The sequence below is a fragment of the Alligator sinensis genome, unplaced genomic scaffold, assembly GCF_000455745.1.
Source record: "Alligator sinensis unplaced genomic scaffold, ASM45574v1 scaffold980_1, whole genome shotgun sequence".
NCBI classification, from domain to species: domain Eukaryota; kingdom Metazoa; phylum Chordata; order Crocodylia; family Alligatoridae; genus Alligator; species Alligator sinensis.
This window is the reverse complement of record NW_005842722.1, coordinates 150,655-169,493: the sequence shown is the minus strand read 5'-3', so window position 1 is coordinate 169,493 and position 18,839 is coordinate 150,655. Positions and strand designations below refer to the sequence as shown.

Below are 18,839 nucleotides of genomic sequence, written 5' to 3'. Positions count from 1 at the left end.
ATTGTGGTTCTTTTCTTACAGGAATTCTTCTACCTTGCCAAAACATGGCACATTGCCCAAAACTTTAATATTCCAGGAAATATCACTGGTCATATTGATTTTAAGGTACTGAGGCCAAATACAATGGATCATATTCTTATAGCCTGTTCTCATTAAGCAGCACTAGTTACTGCACAAATTATAGCAGAGAATTCAGAGAGAAAGTTTGGAGACCGAGGTGCTACTCCTTGGATAAGAGTCCAGCCCTATGAAAACATTCACAGTGCACCTTTTGCTAAAATGTAAATCCTATGGATGAGGATTCTCAGTTTATACAGATATCTCTTTCTCCTCAGTTCACTTCTTGTAACATCAGCACTCAACTCAGTACAGAGGACGTGCATAACTTGCCAAGATACACAAAGTCTAGAACATAAAATGGGCTCATTCAAGACCCTCCAGGGTAGGAAAGCCACACTGTGTTCAGATATCATTTACAGGCCAGGAATTACATATTTGTGTCTACAATTCCTGCCACATGTTCATGGGGTTTGCAGTACAGACTGACACAGAGCCCTGTCTTCCATGCAAAAGCCAGTTTTCAGGTGCTGGCAATAAATCTATATATTTACTTTAGAAAAAAAAAAGGACATTTACTTAGAACTTTGCTTTGCATTTTTCAAGTCCTTTATATAACCATGTCAAATGCTGCGCAAGTCTAAATCTCTGATTAAATTAAATCTAAGGAGATCTCCCCTCTCCCCCCCCACTCCCGCACCCATTATGACACACAACTCAAAGATCCTCTATTCATTTGAAAACGTGGTTTTATCTACACTTCTGGATAATCCAAAATCTTTTAGACAAAATGGGCTTGTGCCAGGGATGTGTGTCAGATGTGCTGCCAGAGGACTGTACTTCAAGAATAAAACAAGTACACATGATTAAATTTCCTGTTTTGGAAGCAATTAAATAAGCAAGATTGTTTGTAAACATATTAATTAAAAGGAAATTTTCTAAGTAAGAAACAAAACAAATAGAGTTGGCATTTCTAGCAGGATCATCTGATTGAAACAGGCAATTTCAAGAATTCATATAATTAGAGGCTGCTGTGTATACTGCTTACTAGAGAGAATGAGAGTCATTCTCAAGAATGATGATGGGGTGGAACAGTGCCTACCTCCTTATCACCTTGAGCAATGATTCATGCCAGACCTCCCAGCCTAAAGAGGAATGAATTTGAAGGAATAAGGGGTACAGCGAAACCCTGAGAAACAGTGAATGTGATTCAGTAGGTGGCATCTTTCCTCTTGAATCTGTCTGCTAATAATATGTGCGGGCTTTACACTGACATGAAACTGAGAGACTGAACTCTTGACATTAAGCTTCTTTACTGCTTTTTGCTGGAATAAGGGTGTTAATTTTCATGACCCTTGACAAATTCAAACTTGAGCAATTACATTCAGACTTCGTAACTACTCCAGGGAGTCGTACATGATACTCAGCACCAGCACCAAATGGCTGTGTTGTGCTGCTCTGCCCTGGTGAGTGATTGCTGTGCTCAGCCTCAGACTCGGTTGCATTTCAAAGGTAGGCAGTAAAATGCTAACATATTTAATTTGTAAGCGATTATGCAGTACTTTAAGAATCTCTTGTGTGAAAGGCATTACACAAATATTATTGGTGGTATGATGGTTACACGTGAGGAAAACTTCGCCCCATGGAATACCCTGCTTAAAAATACAGAGCACTAATATTTTCAGTTTGATGAATACCATGTTGTAGTACAAAGTGAAAATTAATTGTGTAATTAATACTCCTGCAAATTTGTTCTTGTACTTTTCATCCACTGATCTCAGATTCAAATGAAGAAACTGAAGTACAGAGAGGCAAAGGTCTAGATCCTGAAAGGGACTCAGGTGCCTCCTTCCTCTAGTTCAGGGGTGGGCGATTATTTCGGGCAGAGGGCCGCTTGATGAGTTTTGGTGAGCTTTCAAGGGCCGCATGGGTAGCCCCGCCCCTTCAGTTGCTCCACCCCCTGGTCGCCATCTTGGGACCAGACGTCCCGCCCCCTGAGCCCTGACCTTTGCCACCAGAAGCCCCATCCCCTGAGCCCTGACCTTTGCCACCGGAAGTCCCTCTCCTTGCACAACTTACCAGGTAGCAAGGGGTTGTGACCTCTCTAACATCCTGCCCCAGCAGTGGGGTTTCAGGGGCATCAGACCTCCCCCAGAACTTTCCCCCTACCTGTGCCAGCTGGTCACAAAAGGAGGACGCTCCGCCACCGATTCTGCTGGCCAGTGCCATCCAGTCGGGCTTGCCCCATCCCCAGCAACACCTGGGAAACCAGCTTCAGCCGCATGCTGCTCCAGATGGGATGGACCCGGCCATGTCTGCACCAGCCAGGAAAGGCGGCATGCAGCTGAAGTTGGCTCCTCATGTGCTGCTGGGGACAAGAGGAGCCCGGCCGGGTCTGCACCAGGCAGCAGAAGCGGTGGCAGAGCCGTGTGCCACTCGGGACTGACTGGTGCACAGCAGAAGCGGTCACCCCATCTGGTGCAGGCTCGTCCCATCCCAAGTGGCACACGGCTCCACCTCTGCTTCTGCTGGCCGGTGCAGACCCGGCTGGGCTTGCTCCATCCCCAGCAGCATGTCAGGAGCTGACTTCAGCTGCATGCCTCACAACCAGAACCCAAGGAAACAGCCTGAGGTACTGCGGCTGGGTCCGCCAGAGGCTTTTAGAGAGGCAGCTGCCATTACGTGGGGTTTGGAGGGGCTCCGCGGGCAGAAGGGAAGTGCTTGGTGGGCCAGATGCAGCCCGTGGGCCGTATTTTGCCCACCCCTGCTCTAGTTTCAGGAATGCAAGTTTTAGCTGTGTTGCTCTACAAGGAAAACATGTGCAGAACTCTTGGAAGAGGTGATATCATTTATTAGACCATAACCCTGAGGTAGGTGCCTGGGCTTTCTATACAGGACATGGGGAAAGACAGCACCTTCAGAATAGGATCCACAGAAAGAAACAACATGCTAAGCCTAGGTGTCTGTCTAATCTTTTCTTGAACACCTCCAAGGTAGGGGAAAGTGCCACCTCCCTTGGAAGCCCATTCCATATTTTGGCAACCCTCACTGTAAATAATTTCTTTCTGATATCCAATCTAAATCTACTCTCCTTTAATTTGTGGCCATTATTTCTAATAACCCCGAGGGGTGTCCTGGTAAACTGAGTATCCCCTAACCCCCATGATGAGTTTGTAGACATCCACAAGATCATCTCTCAGCCTTCTCTTGTGGAGGCTGAAGAGATTCAGGTCCCTCAGTCTGTCTTCATAGGATCTTACCCGCAGGCCCTCAACCATACGAGTGACCCTTCTCTGAACCCTCTCAATGCAGTCCACATCCATCTTGAAGTGCAGCGCCCAAAACTGGACACAGTACTCCAACTGCAGCCTGACCAATGCTGCATAGAGGGGAATTATCACCTCCCTAGACCTGCTCAGGATGCACCTACTAATGCAAGAAAGGGTGCGGTTAGCCTTACTTATTACATGCATATTATACTATTACATGCATATTATATATGCATGTATACATTTATTCACGTGTGTGCATGTAATCAGTTCTTAGTTTCCTATAAAATGAGTATTTAAAGCATTCTGGTCTTTCACTCCTCTCTTGGGGAAAAAAGCAAAGGAGTGCAAGCTATACTTCTGTTAGAACACTATACTATTCTCCCATACAATCCAGAATTAAGTGTTCTGCAGTCACTAAGGCAAATTCTTTGCTGGCCAATATACCCACAAAACCCAGAGCCAGCCTTAGTGGTGGGTGACTGCCCAGGACACCATGGTCAGGGGGACACCACACACACATCAAGCAGCCTGTGTGAGCAGCCCTCCCTTCATTCCACCCTGCCCTAGGCAGGAGGAGTGGTGCCCAGCGCAGCCTACCCCACACCTCAAGCCATTGCTTTGAAGAAGCCAGGCTGGTCAGCATGTGTGGCAGCAGCAGTGCCTGTCCACCCACCTGCCTGGCGCACCAAGCCGCTCTGCCTCCCAGCCAGATGGCACCCCACACCCCTGCCCACCTGCCTCTGCTTGCAGCAGCACCGCTGACTTGGGGAGTTGGTGGGGAAGGAGAGGGGCAAAATACAAGTTCATTCAGGGCACCATTTTCCCAAGGCCAGCTCTGAGAAACCCCTTTGATTTCAGTGAAGGATGTGAGCTGTACACCAGTGCAAATTGTGGCCCATCCATTTTCAGTGACCCTCCCTTGAAGAAAGAAACAGGGTTTTTTGCCCAATCATTTTGTTCATTCTCTGCTACATGCACAACAGACTTCACTTCACTTACTGTAACTTCTCTCTAATGGCTAAAGTCCTACAGTCTGCTGCAAAGACTAAGGCTCCAATACCCATTTACTTTTTTGGTTCTTCATTTTGCAGAAAAAAGCAAGTAATGCGAGATAGATGGTTGGATTTAGGAATGGAAAATCCAGTTACCTTGGTGCATATTAACACTCTGTGGCCGTAATTTTTAAGGGACATGGAGTGTGGAGCTTTATTTCTTTGCTTGAATTCCACTGAAACCCTCAGGCAAGAAGGTAATTTTTATTGACCTTTGGTTTGTTTGTTTCTCTTGCAGCAAACAAGACAGTGCTGCATTTGCTCATTGTGAAGCTAATCGACTCCCTGTCAAATGGATCTGAACTAAATTTCTAAGCAAATCCTTGTCTTTAGGGTTTTCTCAGGATGGTGAATCTAGTAATTTTGTTTTTCTGAAGCAGAGTCTTTACCCACTGCTATTATTATGTTTAGTCAAGAGCATGTCATGTTGCCTCATTAATTTAAGGGATTTGCAGCATTTGTGGGACGCCAACCATTAGAATCTTATTGTTGTAGTTGGAATTGAATAAATAACTGCAAATAAACATTGGTAGAACAGAACTTTCCCACTACACCTTCAATGAAGATGATTGATAAATATGTTTTATTATATAGTAACACTGACTGAAGTAGGGCACTGGGTTCTGGGTGCCCATGTACATCCATGTTAGGCTGTTAGATCCTTTTCGCCTTTAAAAAAAGGAACTGAGGTTGTTAGAAGCAAGACTGTGACCTACAAGAAGCTACATGTCAAGTTTCTGCTTCTTAGACAGGGGCAGCAACCAGGGCTAAGGAATGGCATTACACAAAAACTGGTTGAAGTGATTAGAAACTGGTTTAAACCTGTAACAGAATAGATGTTCAGTACACATAAACCAGTTTGAAAATGGCTGAAACCTGGTTGAATGCAGTATCAGACTTAATTGATTTCATCTTAATTTTCATGAAGACCAGAACCAGATGAAGCTTAACACTTCCAAAATGTAAGGTGCTCTATCTGGGGGAAAATAACCCTCAACATACATGAAGGCTCACATGAAGGTGACAGCCTGACCCGCACCATGGCTGAAAGGGACCACCACATGAACATAAGTCGTCAGTGCAATGTGGTGGTCAGCAGGGCAAACAGCATGCTGGCATGCATCAACCAATGCATTTCGTGTAATATTAAGGAAGTGATACTCCCACTGTACTGGCTGGACCTGATGATCTGCAAGGTCCCTTCCAGCCCCTAACAATCTATGAATCCCTGCTCAAGCCGGGATCCCCCCTTCCACAGCACTGGCCATAGCCAGCATGTGGTATGCTAGCTAATGCTGAGAGGTGTCTGTGTAAGGTAGACAGGACAAAGGGACAAAAGCAGACAAGACAGTGTCTGCTATGGGCTTTCTGGAGCTAATCAATGGGTATCTGGTAATGTTCCTCCATTCCTTCCTTGGAAAAAGCTGTTTAAGAAGAGCTTGAACTAATGAGAGAGGCTTTTGTTTTCTGATGGGCTGATAAACGCTCTGTTATCAACTCTCTGCTGGGCTGGTCAAGAGCACTGAGGGCGAGGGGGACCCCTCCCTAATCAGAGCATCCTGCAGGGGCCTGGACATGCCCCCCTCTGCTCAGCATTGTAGAAGGGAAGGGAGGGCTGCTCTAACACCCCCTGGCTTCTAGCCTGAGCCACTGCAGGCATGTGCCTGCATTTTCTCAGTCCAGAGAGGATGTCTATGCAGTTACAAACTAGTTCAGCCTAGCCAGGTTTGACTAACCTGCAAAGTTTGAATGAATTCATGCTCAGGGTTTTTGAATGTCTGTCCCTAGCCCAGGAGACTCAGGTTTAGGGAAGCTGTTTTCCCCCATCCTAGTTAAGAGCTGTAGGAAGGGTCTCTTTTACTAAGTGTTCTGTATTTGCTTGAACACTTTATCTTCTATTTATTACTAGAACTGCCCTGAGGAAAAAGAGATGGAAAAATGGAGTGCATGAGCTTTTTTTGGACTGCCCCAGTCATGAATCATCTTATGGGCTCACAGAAATCCATTTACCTTTAATGAAACAAGTACTGTATAAATATTAAATACATTAATACTGATTATCATCACTCCAGTGGGAGAACACTGAAAACTCTGTCATGAGTATAAACTCAAACTGAGAAGTGAAGCTCCTTTGTCTGCACCCCAGCCACTGCTGCATGTACTCTTGCTCTCTAAGGCAGTGGTGTTCTACCTTTTGGTCCTGTGAGCTGGATGAATGGTGTGGGGCCAGTCCAGCTCCTGGGCTGGATAGGGCCCCAGAAACTAGGATTAGGCCCTGTGCTGTATCAGCAGGATCAGACCCTGAACTGCTTCTGCCTGTTTCCGCACTGCATTCCCAGTCCCTGCACACCTGGATTGGGCCCCATGTTTACTGATCAGTTCTGTGCTGCCTCTAGCTGGCCCAGTGTCTTGGGATCACACCCTTTACTGCCTTCATTAGGCCCTATACTTCCCTGTGGGGCTCCCCATAGGTCCAGATATTTGGCAGCAATTGCTGCTACTGCTCTCCAACTACCAAATTTTCGGACTCAAATTTTCAAGGAGCCTACTTTGTCTGCATCTTGCCTTGCGTGTGGAGTGAGTCTGACTCCCCTACCCTAGAAAGATGCATGCTAAACTCCTAGGTGCTAAGAAACTGAAATGTTTACATGCAGCAAGATTAGGTATGTGTGAGCATTTGTAGCCAGACTGTTGCTGTGGTAATGGCAGTTCACAAGAATGAAACTATGCTGCACTCTTGCACCAGAAGTCCAAACCCTGGTCTCAGGAGTGTTCATGGAATGATCTGCAGGCCTATGGCAACCATCTACTTCTGGGTTTTTTTCCTTTTGAGAAATGTCCCCTACTAATCTTCGCAACTAATTTAGAAAAGGCCCTATATTCTGAGAGAATAAATTACACATATTCTGCAGAGCTATGGGAGAGGGATTGCTTGGTATGTTCTACTTGCTGTCCAGCAAGGGAATTATTATAGCAGAGTGCAGAACTGATTAATGAATAAGCATCGATTGACTAGAGGGAGAATGAATAGCCGTTAAGATAATCACATAATGATGGACCTGAGTCTGCTTATGGTCCGGGGTCTCCAATACATGAGTCCCAAGCATGAGGTGCTCATAACGTATTCAGATTCTTCTAATGTTTCTGCTCCACAGTTAGGGAAAATGGGGAAGTCTAGAGAAGTAGGGGGGAATAATACTCTGAAAGTAGGAGGGTAGTAAAGCATGGGAACAGGCTACCCAGAAAGACTGTGAAATCTCCATCCTTGGAAGTTTTTAAGACCCAGTTTGACAAATCCTTGGCTGGGGTGATATAGTTGGGGATGGTATTGCTTTGAGCAGGGGTTTGGACTAGATGATCTCCTGAGGTCCCTTCCAACCCTAATATTATATGATTCTATGAATAGTGATTTTACATGAGCACTGGGGTTGGGAAGCGACAGGGAAGGGGATTAGAAGGTAAGGAGGCAGGGAAATACAGGGAGAGGACTGGGACCATAGGAAGTTGATGGAGATAATAGGATGGTTTGTAGGGGAGCAGAGAAAGGCTAAAGCCAGAGGGAAGGTGAGTATTAAAAGGTATAGAAGAGGAGATATCCTCTGTGAGGAAATTTGAGGGCCCATCAGCCCCATATTCTTCCTCCCAAATGTGCCAAGGTAAGAGGAAGAAGAGGGGAAGGGTGTGGTCTTTTCCCCACCTTCATGTACATGGCAGGATCTGGGAGACTTGGGCGAGGGACAGAAGTTACACATAAACTGGCTTAAGTGCTCAGAAACCAGTTTAAACCTATAACAGAACAGAAGTTCAGCACACAGAAACCAGTTTCAAAATGGCTGAAATCAGTTTAAGATAAACCTGGCTGAATGTAGTATTGGACTTAACTGACTGAGCTCAAACCAGTTTATGCAACTTCTGTCCCAGGCCGCTTCCTGCTTTAACTTAAACAAGAATCTACAAGCATCCCAGCATGCTCTGCAGCCCTGGGCAGGGCTATGCTCTCTGCTCCAGTCATACAGGCCTGGCCCCAACCCTCTGCTCCCTAGCTGAGCAGGGGCAGGGGCGTGACCAGATGCCAGCCTTCCTAAGGTGAAGGGGGAAGGGAAGAGGTTTATTCCTCCCTCCCTCCCCTGTCCCACCAGCATGGACCTCTACCAGACATTTCTCTGCTAGATGCTCCAACAGTAGTGGTACAGCCAGCCCTAGCAGCAGCCTCAAGTAAACTGGCCAGGGAGGGGTCTGCTTGGCACTCCCCCCTTGCTGCTCCCATGGCAGGGGTGCAGCTAGATGCTGACCATCATAGCCCCCTGAGGCAGAGGGGGCAGGAAAGGGGTTTATTTTAGTGCAAACCTCTTCCCAGCACGGGGCTGCACTACGGGCAGGGGCGAGGCAGTCAGAGCTGCTGCAGACTGAGCAGGGCGAGTGGCAGTGGCACTAGGAGGGAATTGGGGGGCTATGGCCACCCCTCTGAGCCCCAGTGCTGCTGCTCACCCCATGCAGTCTGTGGCAGCTCCATCTGCCTGGCTCTGCACCACCCTCATCCGCAGTGTAGCCCCTGCTGGGAAGAGGCTTGCAATTCCCAGGAAAGCATGAGAGGGGCTGCTGCCCCCATCATAGTTCGTGCCCCCTTCCTGTTCCAGTGGCAGGGGAGGGGGCATGGCCAGAAGGCAGCTGGCATGGCCCCCTGAGGCAAGGGGGCAGGGAGGGGGATTATTTCCCCCCTCCCTCTGGTATCTAGTGGAAGGGGCAGGGAGGGAACTTAAACTGCTGCTCGCCCTGTGCAGGAAGCGACTGGAAGTGATGGCAGCGGTTGGGGCTGGCAGACCCCGGTCCCCCGGGGAGATGGGGTGGAGGAGAAATAAACCCCCTCTACCTCAAGGGCCATGCTGGTCAGCATCTGGCTGTGCCCCTGCCTCCACCTCTGCAACAGCAGGGGGGGAGCGCCATGCAGACCCTGGCTTGGGTCTGTGCCAGTGGGACAGGGAGTGGGAAATTAAACCCCCTCCCTGGCCAGTTCACTTGAGGCTACAGCTGGGGCTGGCCTGCAGCCAACAGTGCACTCTAACACGCACCCCCACCTCTCTCCAGCTTCTGGCCTGAGTCACTGTAGGCATGTACCTCCATTTCCTGAATGTCTATTCACTTGCAAATTTGTTCAATCTAGGCAGGTTAGACTAACTACAAAGATTGAATCAATTCAGGCTCCGGCTTTTTGAATATCTTTCTCTAGCCTTGGGGGTTACTGACTCAGGTGAAGACATGAAAGGAAAATTAATGCCTGTTTTATTTGTGCATACAGTTGAGGAGGGAGTGGTATGTTTTCCAAATACCAGATCTTTGTGTCTTCTGTGTCTTCTGATCGTCTTTAATGGTCCTCTAAAATCTTCTTTCCTTCCTGCTTTCCTCTCTCTACACATTTTGTTCCCCTTCTCTACACAGGAATTTAATTTCTGCAGCATTCTGGTGGCTCTGGGTCCCCCGAGTGACCTTCCTTCAGAAATATTTGAGCAGTGATGAGAGTACAGAGCACAGACCAAGGGGATAAGACCAAGAAGAAAAGAAAGTAAGGTTGGGAACTCTCTATTAAATGGGCCCAGGGAGTCTATCTGCAGTGGAAATGGATTGACCATCTCCATGTGTTTATTAACTTGATTGAAAAAACTTTCTGTTTTACTCTTATGGTTCTACTTTTCATAATGGGCAATGAGTCTTTTGTTTCTACATTTGGTCAGACAAGCCCATCTGGATATAATATAACAGCAAAGCTCTTTTTCCTGTTGTGTGTTTTAGGTTTGCATGAACTGACTTTTAGCCATAAAAAGGCATGGTGTATGTATGAACTAGCCAAATCTCCTGGTAATATAAAATGTTAAGGGAAACATCCTTGTGGGCAGCTTTGCCAGTATTACTTATTCCATATGGCTTGACCATTCTGAATCACAATATAGGAATGACCATATCCAACGGAAAAGTGAATGATGTTATTACTTCCATGGGGATGGTAAGTGAAAAGCTGTTCTGCCTTTTCAGAGAAAATTCCCTAAATCTTGAGTGAAATGATAAACGCATGACCTGGTTAGTTGTTTTTTTCTGATTTAATTCTTGCCTGCCTGTTTGCCAGTCAGGTTATCCAGGCATCTGTGCTTTACCATCACTATAGTCGAAGCATAAATGTGTATGTAGTTAATGTGTGTGTGCAGTCCCATAGTTGCAGATGCAAATTATGCAGGTAAATGAATACCCATACTTGCATGCAAATTGTATGGGCTGTATTTTTATACAAGTTCTTATATCTGTAATACATACAGTTTAATGATTAAAGCATTAAACCAAACCTGCAAAGTGCTGCAATACATTCTGGAAGCACCTTTCAGTTTACTAATTCATTGTCTAAGGTGGTCTAGCCAATAATCTCTGGTATGTAGAACAACAGAAATTCTCTAATAAAAATACTTTGCTCCCTTCTGTCAACAACTCCTGAATAAAATTTTGTGTATATTTTATTTCAATTTTAATACACTACTAATAGTACTACTTCTTGATTTTAGAAGTTTTTTGGTAGCCTGTGTATTGTTTTCAGTTTTTGTGTCATGGGTTCACAAGGCCCTTATTTGGCACAGAAAAATATGTTTAAATAATGCAGTGGTAACAAGAACTGGGAAATTAAAGCTATATGATATTTCTGTATAGAATGCAATATTGTGGCTGGATCAAAAAGCTTTGAAAAAAAATAGAGTCTAAATTTGCATGGTAAATGCCAGTATAACCTTAACTACAATGGTGTGTCACTATCTGCCCCTGGAATCAGTTTTTCTTTTATTTTCATGTCATCGGACATCTGGAGATTACACGTCACTATAGCAGTAGCAAATCATTACTGATTTTTTTTCACCTCCAAATAATATTGTTCCCAAGCTCTATATTCCACGCTTGTAGTAACCTACAATTACCACAGCCAATTTGGCTGAACATATATGAACCTGATTTTTTCCCACTGAATGAACAGGCAACATTTTTTCAATGGAGTCATTACAGATTTGAATTTTGACCAACAGGAGTTTTGTCTTTTAGTCATAAGTAGTCCAATCTTACTTAGGTCTGGGAAATCCTGAACTGTCCATTAGGCCCTAGTGTCGTGCACAGAAAATAAACAAGGTTGTAATTGTTTCCACTGCCTATGTACTACATTTTCCATTCAACTTCTTCAGGAACTATTGAATTAGCAAAGGACATACAATAAATTAATTCACACAAAGTAAGTCAATATCAAGATGTAAGCTTGGTTGCCTCAAACTCTAAAACGTCTATTCTGTTCATATGATGCATTTTCCTACTTATCTTTGTCTATTAGTTAATAATGGTAGCAGCATGTTGCTGGGATAGTATCTGCCGCAAAATGTTGCCAACAAATGTTAAAAGAAAAACCAGCAAGTTTGCTGTTCTGGTGAGATATGTGTGGAATCAAGCTCCTGTTGAGGAAGATTAGGATTACATTAGCTCTCAGCAGTTGCCTGGTGATGTTTGCATTACAGAAGCAGCACGTTCCTCTATAAGGTAAATACTCAATTCAGATTATTTGCTACCCTGTCAGAATGAAGAACTACTTCTGAACACTTAATAGGACAGCTCATGTATCTAGTAACTTAAAAATAACTGATATTATGAATATTAATATTAAATAGACAAACTCCAACAGGTAAGAATGGCAAAGATATTCATAGCAACAAACTTGTTTTGAATGAGAACCGGGCAAGACTGAAAAATGCTATCCCTCACTTACAGCTCCTTATACATACTTGACAAATGTAAAGAACATTCAAATAAATAGGGGTTCTTATTGGTGATCGCTGCTCGGACATCTGAATATTCTAATAGCACTTGAGACAACTAACCAGGCCATGCTTTTATCATTTCACTTAAGATTGAGGGAATTTCCCCTGAAAAGGCCGAACAGCTTTTCAATTACCATCCCCATGAAAGTAATTAACATCATTCACTTTTCTGTTAGATATAGGCATTCCTATATTGTGATTCAGAATGGTCAAACCATATGGAATAAGTAATACTGGTACGAGTAGGTCAGATACTGTGGGAGGGAAGTGGCTTTTTGTAAAGAGAGTAAGCCAGGGGTAGGAAAAATATGGCCCACGGGCTGAATCTGGCCCACCAGGCATCCAGCTTGCAGGCAGGCGCCTACCAATTCACTGTATCTGGCCTGGCCCCGGGCTGCCCCTGCTGTGCTTGCATGGGGCTGAGCCCCACTCACTCCAGTGGGGGCAGCACATGCTGAACTCCAACCCTCGCCTATGGGACGGCCCTGACCCTGGCCCCACAGGTAGGGAAGCAGTGGCGGGTGGGGAAAGGGTGGTGGTGGTGGCACGTGGCTGGTGGGGGGAACTAGTGGCAGCAGTGGGCAGGGGGGGAAGTGGCAGGGGAAGGGCAGCAGTGGAGTGGGAGTGGTGGTGGCAGTGGCAGGAGGGCAGGGAGGAATGATGGCAGTGGCAGGTGGGAGCAAAGTGGCAGCTGTGTGGGAGCATGGGGCCCATGCTGATGCCCCAGGGCTGGGGCCGGGGCCATGGCCAAGGCCGGCAGGGATCCAAGGCAGGGCACCAGGAGTGTGAAGCCTGGGTCAGCAGAGTCTGCCTGGCTCCACTGCATGGGGCTTGCACGCAGTTTCCAGGTTCTCCACCCGAGCCGCACGCCTCTTGCGGGAGTCCCGTGCAATGGAGCCAGTGGCCTGACCCCACTCACTGCTACACGCAGATCATGGGGAATGGCGGGGAGCTCCATGTTATTGGAGCCCAGTTGTCAACATTTGAACTGTTCATTGACCAGCTGCCCAACCCTAATTTAATCGGCATCTCTCTGCCTCTGAGTTTGAGCTGTTGTATGCACACATGTGTGCACAGACACCCATACCCACCCACCCACACACACACACACATCCCCACCCCACTCCCCACATAAACCCACAGTCCCCCACAAAACCCATACCCATCCACCCATACTGCCTACACCTACCTACATTCCCCTACAAATACATCCACACACACACCCTTCCCCACACACACATCCACACACACCCAGAGCCCCCCACAAACTCCATACCCACCCATACACCCTCACCCCCTCCAATATACAAGAATAAGACTTCATTTTGAGCTATTATGCAATCACCTCTATATACACGATGCAAACACGCACAAACCAGGACAAAAATATATTTAAAAAAATTAAAATATGTTATTGTAGATGTTTGATTTTTACTGTATAATTTGTTTTTTTTCTTGGTTCCAAGATAGGAAACCCCCTTCCCAAAAGGATTACTTCTGGTCCCAAGATAGCAACTGGGGCAGGAGGGGGCGGGGGAGGGGAGGAGAGCACCTGTCAAGGGACAGGGCTACCCTTGCAACCCTTGACAGCTCACCAGAACTCATTAAGCGGCCCTCCAGCTGATATAATTGCCCACCCCTAGAGTAAGTAATTGATGCATCTTCAGCAAAGCCAAAGAGGTGATTCTTCTGCTTTACTCAGCACTGGTGAGACTGCAGCTGGAGTACTGTGTCCAGTTCTGGGCACTACACTTCAACAAGGACATGGACAAGCTTGAGAGAGTCTAAAGAGCCACCCGTATGATCAGAGTCTTAAAAGGCAAGCCATACGAGGAAAGGCTGAGGGATCTAGGACTCTTCAGCCTGAAGAAAAGCAGGCTGAGAGGGGACCTGGTAGCAGCTTACTGCTATACCAGGGCACCCGAGGGGAAAACTAGGAGTAGGGGCTACAAACTCCTGGAAGACCAATTCAGACTCAACATTAGGAAAAACTTCTTCACAGTCAGGTTGTCCAGACTGTGGAATAAGCTCCCTTCAGAGATGGTGCGATCACCTACCCTGGAAATCTTCAAGAGGAAACTAGACCGTCACCTTGCTGGGTCACCTAATCCCCAGTTATCTTTCCTGCTTGGTGCAGGGGGCTGGATCTGATGATCTTCCAAGGTCCCTTCCGGCCTTACAATCTACGAATCTATGAAAGCCTAGGTTTTGTCTGAATCTTTTTGGAATCACCAGTAAATTCATATATACGGAACCTTATATGTGTATAACCCACTTCTGTAGAGATTACAGGGAAAGGCTTTGGCATCGATGGAGAAAGTTGGGAAAGGCAGTGATTTGAGTTGAGGCATACATCACATCTGGCTCAGGAAATGCTAATGAATGCAGTATTTCATAACCTGAGGTCATTATTATACATAAGATCTTTGACTAGCAAATGGCATAAAAAGCTATGTATCTCTTTGTGAAAATGTGTAAACGTAGCAATGAATGCAAACAGCCTCTTCCTCTTTACTTGCATTCCTACAAAACGACTTGTTTGTCTGTTTTTAAGATTATTGTGTCTAAAATTTTTAAACATATAATCCAGAACCTAATAAACTCCCACATCTTACAGACTGAATACAGCTACTTTTAGTTGTCTTCAAACACTAGTTTCTTCAGATTTAGCATATAAAGTATTACTTTCTTTCACGTTTCCAGTATGGTGTCACTATGTTTCTAACAACAGCATTTGCAATGAGTAAAGTATTGCTTCACATTTGTACTTTACATATCTTCTGAGAACTGTAATACCTACCAGACCTGCAAAAACACTTACCTTGCTTGATAGGCTGCCTGTTGGAGAATGTAAGAGGAGAAACAAGGAATTTGGTTTCAGCTACAGGAACCCAGTGGTGCAGAATTTTAATTGTCCAGACTCCAGGCCGTAGTGGTAAATTCAATGGTGGTTTGTAGTGAGTAAATTCTGCGCTAGATTCTATAAGAATATCATATGTAGCTGCGATGACATTGACTGGATCCACCCAGATCACAGTAACTGTGACATTTGGGCCTTTCCCCCACTTTTGCATGCCAATGGGCTCGTCCATTGGCCCAATAAGTCCTCCAAAGTTCCGAAATACTCTTTCCTTGGCATCCCACTCAGTGCCAATCTGAAATTAAGGACATGATTGTTACTACTGTAGTCTCTGAAAAATAGCATCAGGCCCTCTTGCTCCAAATTCTATCCCACACCTGTCAACAGGACTATTCATGGGTTTACAGTTAAGCACATGTAAAGGTTCTTGTAGGTTACGGCTTAAATTGATGTTATAAAACATAAAGATATACATGTATAGTACCTGCAGCCAGTGTTATTACCAACAAATAGTGACATGTAAAGGCCTATTATGCATATCTACTTGTTACTAAAAGCTTAATTGTGCATTAAGATACCCTGTTTCAGAAATTAAGTTAGGAATGGTAATGAGTGTTTTGATCTGATTATGGATGTTTGAGTAAACTTTTGACCCCATAATGTTTGAATGGAAGAAGCTCTCTCTTTTTGTCATTTGATTTTTGTTTTTACTCTTAAAAAAGAATTAATTTGGAAAACTCTACACTCAAAGGAAAGAAACCCCTGGCTCAGACTGGATTCTCATGCCATTTTGCCTAGCATCCATTTTAATCAAGCATAAAAAGCTGAACACTGACCACCACTACCAGAATCATGCAGTGTAAGCATGAGTCAGCTGCTGTCCGAAATAGAACAAGACTTTCATTGACTTGAACAGAAGTTGGGTTATAGCCATCCTACAGTGAGATGCTGCCCACCTAACAAATCCCAATCACCTTCCTCATGGATGCAGCAGGCTATTTCTGGTAAGCCCTGTTCTTAGTGTCATCATACTGAAGTTTTTAAATTATTATTATTTACTAAGTAACAGTAAAGCAGCTGATTCACAACCTACCATAAATATTTAATAGACCTTTCATTTTCCTAGCAGCTTTCATATTTCAGTGCTCTTTATATGGGTTTTAATGGCTCGCCTGTAACCCATGGGATAATATGAACTTATAAGCCTTTGCAATTAAACACTGTACATTAGAGAGAAACATTTGTAAACAGAGAGCATGAAGGCATATATAATAGTTAGCTTCTGTGATATATTTCCATCCAAACACTGTATATAGCATGAGCTTATCTGTAACCAAGGTAGGTATACATAGACATACACACCACGTGTGTAAGATAAGATGTGCTGCATCTCAGTTGAGAGGAAGAATGGCCTAGTGTTCATCTGGGACATGGGAGAACCAGGTTTGGTTCCTTATACTGCTATAGACTTTCTGCGGGAACTTTCTGTGGGAAAATCACTCTGTAAAATGGGGATACATCACTCTTACCCCATCTTTAAAATGGAATAATAGCACTTCTGTAAGGCACTGGGAGAACAAATATTTGAAAGATTATGCAGTGTTCTAACATTGTGGTTTTAAGGACTAGTGTCTCCATGATGCTGTAGACAATATCTACAAATCAGAATGCCTACAAGAAATCAACTCCTGGATAAAGAAGAGCCAGCTCAAACTAGACCCAGGCAAGACTGAAGTGATGATGTTAAGAAACAGAAAGTGCTCTGAAGAATTAGTAAAGAGATTGCTTCCACTCTCCACTAAAGAAAGTCCTCATTTGTCAGCATGGCATGAAGCATCAGGATGCTATTTAAGTCCTCAGTAACAATGGATGCCAGCCCTGAACTCATGATAAAGGGATCTTGGTCAGGGGGATCTAACAGCCTTCCAGAATGGCAGGACACTTAAGTCTGATAGTCCGTAGGAAAGCTGCAAAAGCTTCCTCTCTGAAAAAGCTTTTTCGTCATGAGAATGACACTCTACCCCAAAAAACCCAACCAAGGGCAAAACAACCCCAACCAATCAAAAGACTACCTCAAGTAGAGATTTTACCCTGGAAGAGGGAGAAGTGTTAGCAATTCTATGAAATCCAGGAGAGACTTATACTGCTACTATGAAAATGCTTAGAAATTATAGGCTGGCATGAAGGGGACACTGGAAAAAATTACAGGAAGAGTGCAGTGTGCTCTAGTGATGTCCAGCTAATGTATATGATTGGGAAACTTTACCTCCATAGTATATATTAGAGTAACACAGGGATTGCCTCAGCCTGAACTGGGCAGTCAGTCTAAAGCAGGGGTGGCCAACCTGTAGCATGGGTGCCACAAGTGGCACAGACAGTTTCTGTGTGTAACACACAACAGATGAGGGAGGAAACAGGGTGCACGGTGTTAGAAAGGGCAGGAAGCAGAAAGCAGAGCAGCAGATCAGATAAAGGAAAAGGATCAGAGTGGCACGTGGAGAGGGTGCAGGGCTAATTTGTGGCATGCCTGCCAAAAAGGTTGGCCTCCACTTGTCTACAAGAATCAGAAAAACATAATCAGCCTCTTGCTGTGCCTCCTAACACATCCCCCTCAGGCCTGGTGGATTTCAGTGAAGAATTTACGTCTTTAAAACTATAACCTTTTATAAGTAATACTGCTTCTAGCAATTTTTAGAACAATTTTTATATCTTCTTCTAAGCACTGCTCTACTGGGGTTCAGAGAACTAATTTTGTCATGGATCCCTAAAATGGGTTTAAAATAGCTTTCGGCTAATATTTATGGCTGGACGAGGTGGGTAGAATCAAAGTCATGGTAGTAGTCATTTGGGAGGGGCTCCACAAGTCACTTGCAGTTTTGATGCTCATGCGTAAGCAGCCCACACACACATACGGGTACAAATTCATACCTCATCATTTTGTATTTTATCATTCTGTAGGGACATATATTTGATATGCCATTATTTTAACATCCATTATTTTTAACTTCCAGAACAGGCAGTGAGTGCTGGGTACCCTTGTAAAGCCAGGAGTCAGCCTTCTTGGCATAAAACTACTGTTTTAATCCTTGTTCAGTCCCAAGATAAAATTTTCTTAAGATAAATTATGCCTTGATTATGGGTTTGTGTCTCATTGCTCACTGCAAACAGGACCATTAGGTTCACACAAAGCACACTAATTGCCTGCCACCTAGTTTATTTTATTTTCGGTGATGAATCACGATTCTTAACAAGGCCAGAAATGAACTTAGTTTTCCAGTGATAGAGTTTAAGCCTTCTGGTACTTTTAATTTAATCAACTTTTTCCCTTTCCAGTGGTATTAATTTCAGGTTTCTGAAGAGATAGCATGAATCCAAATTACTACTAGATAATAAGGACATCTTATACATGCATGTTATGTAAGGCACTTTTTTGGGAGGGAGTTGGGCTGTCTCTTGGTAAGGCTAAGGGCTAGAGTGTATTCTAGGAATTATTCTCTTTCACACTTCATAGAAGAAAAAGTGCTCAGAATCCAGTGTGCAACTGTAATTGTGCCATTATTTTCCCCAAACTTGTGTGACTCAAAGCAGTAGCATTTTTGTATTGTCCACAGGATCACCTTTTGGTCCCTCTGTTGGACTGGTGAAATGTGGTCTTGGACTGTTGCTGAAAACTTGCTGTTCAGGAAGTGGAACATGAAGAGCAAAGAGGGGTAGTGGCAGCCATTAGGATCGTAAAAGCAGCAAGGGCCTAATCGTAACTGTAGACATC

General features: G+C 44.6%; 1 protein-coding gene across 1 annotated transcript in view; it reads right to left on the bottom strand.

The window, feature by feature from the left end:
• The window catches only part of XYLT1 (xylosyltransferase 1), a 172,294-nt gene that overhangs the window by 9,931 nt on the left and 143,524 nt on the right, over positions 1 to 18,839 (bottom strand). The window contains exon 11 of the mRNA XM_025216283.1: positions 15,032 to 15,365. Coding sequence (XP_025072068.1) covers positions 15,032 to 15,365 — 334 coding nt within the window. The remainder of the gene's footprint in view (positions 1 to 15,031; positions 15,366 to 18,839) is intronic.